The following is a 7,977-nucleotide window of genomic DNA, read 5'->3' on the forward strand; positions in this document are numbered from 1 at the left end:
AACCCTTGGGCGATGAAAATGGAGTGCCCGATACCCCACCCGGAACTACCCTGGTTGTTGGGAACTTTCAATTTTCCGTGACCTAGTTGTGTTGACAGACTGACCAGTATTTTAGAAGTCCCCAGTCAGGTAGCGCCACAGAAATTTGTAAGCCGCTGGATAATTTTTTATTAGTTCCATGCGGAATCCGTAGACCTAGACTATGATCTGGACTGACAGAATAACCGTTCCACTACAGGATTGTTCAAAACACAAATGATTAAAATTATACAAACCCTGCAACGTACAATTAATGGACATTCGTACCAGCGTTTCGCAATTTCGGTCAAGCGATCCTTGTTAGTAACTAGCAGAATTGCCAAAACGCCCCAGTTCTTTTAGAAAAGGCTTGTATGTTTACCGATCGGTCTGATGCCAAATATCTTTGGGTCCCAAAATGCGGTCCATTAGGTAACCGTCTAGCTTTAACATTCTTTCGGTGCCTAGCTGTCATGTCACCAGAAGCAAGCACGAAGGATGGGATAATGCCAGGTTGCTCACCTAGACAGAAGTCGACAAACAGCGGCCGGGTTCAAACTACGGACCTTCCGACCAGTGAATTCGCGTTCTAACTAGTAAGCCCCATTAAGGGGGTCGCTCTCATTCGGGAGGGCTTACTGAGAAGACTACTCTACTGTTATATCAGACTGGAGAATATATGTTCCAAATTGTCTCGCCAAGAGTTCATTTGCAGCTTCATTCCTGTCTCTCATTGTCGGATCTGACTGTGGGCTTTGCTTTGAATTTTGCATACTAAAATTACTACACGATGGAAAATGGTGACGCGCCCAATACCTGCTTTATCTTTGCTGAGGGCAATCAGTGACGGATCGCTAGGTGGTTGGGCAACCAATCTTCGTGAACAGGCGGTTGAACACTGGACTGAATGAATGAGCGATCTTCAATGTTCGGTTTTGTCTACCAACAGGCGAGTTAACGCTTTGAAAAGATGAGAACATCTGCTAAACTACAAATCGGATCCCCGAAACATCGCTCGAGAGAAGTCGCAATCGTCGAAACTAAAGCGTGAAGACAACTGACACATGTTAATCCACAGTGGTACTTTAACAAAAAATTCAATCTCCCTCCCCAGAAGCCATGAACATCGAGCAACGATCAAACCCCCTCCACAAAAAGATCGATAATTTGCTTGGAATCAACACAGCCATATATCACTCGGCAAAAAATACGATCGGTAGTAATAATAAAGTCACCGGCAAAATCACAGCCAAGTTTGATGAAGTGAAGGTGTCCTGTATCATTCAACTGGATATACTTGCTAAGAGTAGGTTTTGAATGGTCGACGATAATTATGTGTCGCAGGCACGTAAGTGTAGTTGCAATAGTTCAGCTTGTCGCCAAACACAAGGCGAATAAGCGTAGCTTCAGTGAAGGGCTTGGACAGGACAAAAACGAGTACAATCAAACACAGAATTTGCATTACACGGATATAAAGTGTGGTCAAGCGATCCAGGTCCTCAGCATGGTGAAAGTGATAAGATGTGGAATGAGGGTGCGAATGTAAGTTGTTGGAGCGAGCGTGATTCGTCATCGATACAGACGGTGTCATTGAAGAAAAGTCCCCGATACCCACAAATTCCGGAAATCTACGGGGTGGTAGTGGCGATGCTGAAAAGAGCAGAAAGGTTGGTTAAGTTGGCTGAATTTCCTTAGGATATCGAGCCATGGGACGAGATGGCTCAGTGGTTAGAGTGTGAATTTTCTGACCGGAAGGTTCGTGGTTCGAACCCCACCTCTGCATCTCGACTTCCCCTGTCTAAGCTCGGGCAACTTGGTAGTATCCTTTCTTCAGGTTGCATGGCAGCTAGGCACTCAAAGGGTGTTACAACTGAACGATTATCTTATTATTTATTATCTTATATCTAGCCACGTCTACGCAAACCGTCTACGAAAACCATTGTAAGTGGATGCGACCGAAACTGAGCCGCAGGCCAGAATTGCAAACAAGTTCGTTCACCCCGTTAGCTATACTGGTCCTGGCAACCTAACTGTGGGTGAGACTGTCGTTTTGATATATAGGGCCACAGTGGCATATATAGCGTAGACCTGACAAGGGATGAGCACGGAGCCCCCTTTTTGAAATGCCCCACAGTGCCGCTGCTGCATATGCTTCTGTCACCACCAGAATCAGCTGTGAATCGTGATTGTGGTTCTGTCTGATAGATTCGTTTGCCAATGACCCTGGATACGATAATGGATAATTACTCAAGCTAATGTCTTTTACAGATTAATACAAGGATGACAGGTTATGTTGGTATGGAAGTTATGCACTGCGATAACAGCTCGGACTCGTGCACACCATCACCTTGAGCAGCAAAACCCGCGTAAGTACGTTCAACCAAAGGTACATACGTTCTCGTTCAAACGGGTGTGGAAGCTTGCAGACGGAGGCGACGTTGCGCTGTACGTTTTCATGCGTATTTTCATCGTGTCTTGGCCACGAGGTTACGAGACAGTGTAGTATTGTACTAATGGAAGTATAAACATGGGAGTGTAGCATAAGTGTGTCAGAAAGATTACGCATTGGAGATTAACCACAACGATCCATAGGAAGTGCGAAACATCCTCGAAGCAAATGAGTCGGAGGTAATCCCTTGTAGTGACCATGTCTAGGACAAATGTGATAGCAAACGCAGAGCTAATAGGTAAAATGGTCGGGGTGGAAGAATGAATACGAGCTGATGAAATGGGCCTGTTACGCGCAAGACTAAATGGCCGCTAGGAAGATAGACAGAACACCGGATCATACTTCTGGGTCGTCACCATGTGGAGCCAAATTGCGGTGAATGTGCTCCCAGTGCATACTTGGAACGACCGGTCTCGAATGAGAGCCGGGTAATCCTTCAGCTGTTAGACCCTTCCGGTGCCTAGCTGCAATGCCACCCGAAGGAAGCACGAGGGTTGGGATACTGTCAGGTTCCCCAAGCCCAGAAAGAAGTCGAGAGGCAGAGGTTGGGTTCGAACCACGGACCTTCAATAACTCCGCGCTCTAACCACTGAGCCATTTCACTCCGAAAGATAATCGTTCGGCAAACGGTAATCCAAGTGTAGGTTTTGAATTCATGACTCTTCCCAGCAACCGGTGGAGCTGTGCGCGGGGAATTTCAGTGAGGACACGGAAGTTTGAAAGCCTTAAGTCACTCGGGACGTTGCCCTCCACTAATGATGTAGTGCCGAACAGAACCATATTAAGTTGGTCAGACAAAGGCGCTGGTGGAAGAACGCCCTGCTGAGATGGATGAAGCAATCTACCAGAGGGAGGAAAAGGGAGCACTAGGTTTTCCATAAGCCTGCAAAGAGTTTACGGAAGACTATTTGATGGGTCGCGGCGGCCTCTGCCTTTGTAGATAGGATGGACGATGGTCCGAAGGGCTCCAGGAGTAAGCTGCGGGGAAAGCAGTGGGCAGTATGAGGGAGAATGCGACGACAGTTCTAGGACTTCAGAGTGAGTGCTGTCCGAGCAGGTACAGCGGCCACGGCCACATGATTCAGGGAGTTCCAAATTGTTTTGGTTGGAAGTCTCAGTGATTCCAACAAGACTGGAGTGAGTCATTCATGTGAGTGAGTACTGGGGAACAACTGCGTACGAGTTGGCGAATCCTTGCAGAGCGTCCTAGGGTGTGAGCGAGGACGTCATCTGAGTTCCATGGAACTGGTTTGGGGTTCACCTTCCGCTTGAATGTAATATACCGAAGATTTCTGGCCGGTCTGTGTCCTGGTGAGGGGTTGCGCCTCTTGTTACGCCACTTGTAGGGCATGACTGGGATAACATCCTGCTCAGGGAGGACGACGTGGGCCTCAAATTAAATGCCACAGTGTGTCATAGTGCAGGAAGGGGGCTGTCCGTTTTCGAATTAGTACTCTATGGATGCGGCCCAGGTAGTTTCTGCTTGTTTTGAAGAGGTGCGAAAGCGGGGGTGTAAGTCCTGTGTGCTTCGGGTGTTGCTGTGGTATCTCCGGTTCAGAGTACTCAGATATGCCTGACGGCCATCCACTTAACAACGACCATACAGTTTTCATGCCAAAATGACCTCCATAATTGTAGAAAAAAGTGGAGTTTTAAATATTGAGGGGCACTGCCAGTGAAAACCGAGATCCCGGAGAGCACCGCATGATCAGTCCTGCAATGGGTGAGATAATAGTGACCATATCTACCATACCATGTTCGTTCACGAAGATAAGATCACGCGTGGATTGGCGTTCACTTGTCTGGAATTTGGCGAGGTGGGTGGAATTTCGGCGGCATCCTGGTAATGTGGGTGTCTCTACAGGTGAGACCAGTCCAGAGTATAAAACTGACAGTTGACCCAGTTGATTGTGAGGCAGTTCAAATCTTCCAGGACCAGTACGAGTCTAATTGAGACCCAGGTGTTTGTTGCGTGAGGTTAGTTGCGAATACGGCGTCTTCATCTGGTGTTAGGTGGAGTTCCACACATAGTATGTACACGAATATCACTATTACAACTTTTCGGTTTTTCATTTTTGTGACCTATGAGGAGTTCATGAAGGGCCTCGTGGGATTTTAATGACAAATATAACTTTACTTTGATATATGTGCACCGCAACAGCGTTTTTTTACTGCTTGTTCCAGTTGCACCACGCCTTTGCCTAAAGTGTAACGTTCTTTGAATATAAGCCTCGGTGACTTACACGGTTTCTACATGCATGTGATGCGAGCGTTGTCGACACAAATCAGTAATACCTAATGTGCCATCCAGCGACTATGTGTAACTATACAGTCGCAAATGAGGTATTTACCGTGTAGGTCCAGTTTGTATGGGACGAACCAACAAGAGATTACTTAAGAGGTTGTGGTAATAGCACCAGCCGCATGTACACTATGGCGGCACCTGGAGACAGCGATTCTCTGAAGTCAGAATTTTACGGGTTTCTCTGGATGAAAACGGAAATAAAGTGCATAAGCAGAAGTCCAGTAATCACCACCAATACCTGCATATAAATCAACCAACCGCATACCACTGTAATATACACGCTATGGAAACACCAGGGGACAGTGAATCTCCGAAGGCAGGTGTTCACGACAATTTCTGTGGATGGAAGATAGAAACAAAGCCCGGGAGCCAAAGCCCAGTAAGCAAGGTTGTACACCACCAATACTTACATATGAATCAATCAAAATGACAGACACCGTATACTACAACACAAAACCAAATCAGCCATGACACTCGCAGTTAGGCGCTGCTATGGCCGGAAAGTCCACCACGCACACGATTGGCCAAAATATGGGTCTCTTGCCAGTCCGGCATCATGGAGAGCTCTGATTGGCTGAAAGCCTGGACCCAACAGCCATTCGTGACAGTATTCGCCGAATTCCGTTGCCAATGCCGCATCAAGAAGGCGTCAGCAGTTCTAGAATGTTCTCGTGGCATGCGCTTCATATAAGACGCGCCGCACAATTGTTTTTTACCTGCATTTGAGCTGTAATAAACTTTGCACACCCCTGGTGGTTGTTTTTGAAGTCAACTCTAGATTCCGAGCTTTAGACCGTGAACTAAGCTGAGCAAAATACCGTTGGTACATCCGCTGAAGATGAGGAGCGATGGATTAAGTTTGCGGGCATCTTGTTCTCTAAGGTGAAGGCTAAGCTGGAATATGGATTTTGGGGACATTGTGGAAAGGAGGAACTCATCCAAGAATTTCAAGGATTCATGGATTGATACACAGGATCGAGGCTTTTGCCCAAGTTTCCCGGGTCGGTTTTGTTCTTGTCGTTCAGCGACTGTCGTCCACCTGAAAGGCGTAGGTGAAAAAAGGGTGCATCACTGCTCTTTATTTTCTCAGCGCGGGGCAGTATGCTTGCCAGCGCGATGATTCGCACAAATAAGTGTCTGGTATTGCTTTAAACTGGGGTCTAGAAGGAGCGCGGACAACCGTCGAAGGGAGGTCATTGCACGAAGCTACTACACGAAATGAGAAAAGTTTTGCCTAATGAATGTGTGAGCTCTGAGCTTGAAAGTCTTCTTGCTATGACCCGACCGTGTGTTTGCAGGGTCAGCGGTGAAAAACCTGTTGGCAAAGCTTTGTTCAAACAGAGCATTTAGGTCCCCTTGGAGGCGACGATGCTCCAGGGAAAGTGATCAAGCATCGCGAGACGAATTTGAGCCATGCAACCATTTTCGTAGCGACTCGCTGGACACGCTCAATGAGGGTGACGTCTTTTGTGCGTCCTGAGTGGACAACTTGGTTGGCGTATTCCAGGAACGGTCTGATGTAGGTCCCGTAGAGTATTTGGAAGTTCATGAGAGTAATACGGGAGAAGGTGCGTCAGGTCATCCGTAAAATGGCGAATGTCTTTCAGGCCGATATCTCATGGTGCAGTGAGAAGTACAAGTTTGAGGAGACCCAGATGTCCAAATCATTTTTGGCATCTATCCACATGATGTTTTCTGGTCTTTTCTTACCATGTATGACAAAGACATTCGCTGAATTTCCTCCAAACGACATATGGGCGCACTTTTTATCATTCGGAGGATGTTGCCAGTCCAACTACCATTGTGTTGCAGCGTCTACATCCACTTAGAGAGCACTGGCATTGAAACCCCAGGATTTCAAGTCATCCGCAAAAAGCAGACATGGACTTGCAAGAACATCTGGAAGGTCGTTATAGCAATGGTCCCAGGACGGAGCCTTGAGGAACTCCATTGGAGACCGGCGCAAGAATTGGTGAATATGTAATGGTCAAGCTAATCCAATCATGATTGTTCAGAGGTCTTCTGAAAAATTCTTATATGTGGTCAGGCTATCCAGCATGCTACCTTAACGGGAGTGTGTGGCAGACAAATGAAAATAACGATGGAGGTAGTATTCAGTAACAAGGAGGTCAGTTGGAACAGATGCACTAAAAATCGATCCCTTTAAAGTAATTCGTTGTTTGGCCAGGTCGACGAATAAACGATAATCCAATCATGATTGTTCAGAGGTCTTCTGAAGAATTCTTATATATACTTGATTTCGGAGATAGTCTAAAATGTTTTGATACTAGAGTTAGCACATGAAATTCGCGAATGACTGCCGTAAGCGTGAGCGAGATCAGAGGAGAAAGTCTGAGCACGTGAACGCCGCGTCCTAGACGCACACCCAAACTTCCTCTGAAACCGTGGTTCAAAACAGGAAAATTTTAACACGTTTTAACAGTTAATGGTATTTACTTGGACCTTCAGGATCTCTTTAGGCTGCAACGGTTTAATTGGAGGCTTTTTTGATGAACCCGGAGTCCACCGTGGGCGTGTAGTTCAAATTTATTGGCTGCCGGCTGCTTGACTCATTCTCTTTGTGAGAACGGTTGGAAAATTTTGTGGAAAAAGCCCACCTGTTTTTTACGTATCAGGTTTTGTGGTAATCTCAAAACGACTTAGGTAATAATCACGCCCTTGACGTCCGCGCAAACGCAAAATGGAGCGGTCATTCTCAACCTGGATATAAAGACATTTTCTGTAGATTCAGCGAGCTTCCCTCTGAAGCCAGGAAATAGTGGCAGCTAGTAGGTTTTTGTTTTTTCTATGGTCAGCATACTTTTTATCTTGCGCAAGGCAAGGTTTGATGTTCACCGTTATACCGAACCAACAATATTGTCCAGATTGGGGACTCAAAATAAGAAAATGTGTCAAAAATTCCGCTAGAAAGCACTTTGATGTGAGTTAGAATTCCCGCGAAGTAACAAACAGTCAAGAGTTGTTACAGTTGTTGAATTCTTCAAGGAGGCGACACCGCTCGACTTCAAAAACGATAATCAATATTTAGGTGCAGATAATAGGTATGACGCCGATGCGAACTGGTGTGGACATATGTGTGTATGATGGACGTGTATTAGCTAGATTGTGCGCAACCAAGGCACCTTTGAGGTTGTAGATATAGAAAGTTCCAAAAGCTTCAGTACACAAGGTGGTGTTTGTTGAG

The 7,977-nt window shown here is 46.2% G+C and overlaps 1 protein-coding gene across 1 annotated transcript; it reads right to left on the reverse strand.

The window, feature by feature from the left end:
• Window positions 1-1,098: 1,098 nt before the first annotated feature.
• On the reverse strand, window positions 1,099-6,321 carry T265_04124 (hypothetical protein; the record flags this gene model as incomplete). Its single annotated transcript, XM_009168782.1, has 4 exons — window positions 1,099-1,668; window positions 5,591-5,811; window positions 5,900-6,006; window positions 6,112-6,321. The coding sequence occupies 4 exons, from the start codon at window positions 6,319-6,321 to the stop codon at window positions 1,319-1,321; spliced, it is 888 nt and encodes a 295-aa protein (XP_009167046.1).
• Between the last annotated feature and the right edge of the window lie 1,656 nt (window positions 6,322-7,977).

Source organism: Opisthorchis viverrini (genome assembly GCF_000715545.1).
Source record: "Opisthorchis viverrini unplaced genomic scaffold opera_v5_65, whole genome shotgun sequence".
Classification (NCBI taxonomy): domain Eukaryota; kingdom Metazoa; phylum Platyhelminthes; class Trematoda; order Opisthorchiida; family Opisthorchiidae; genus Opisthorchis; species Opisthorchis viverrini.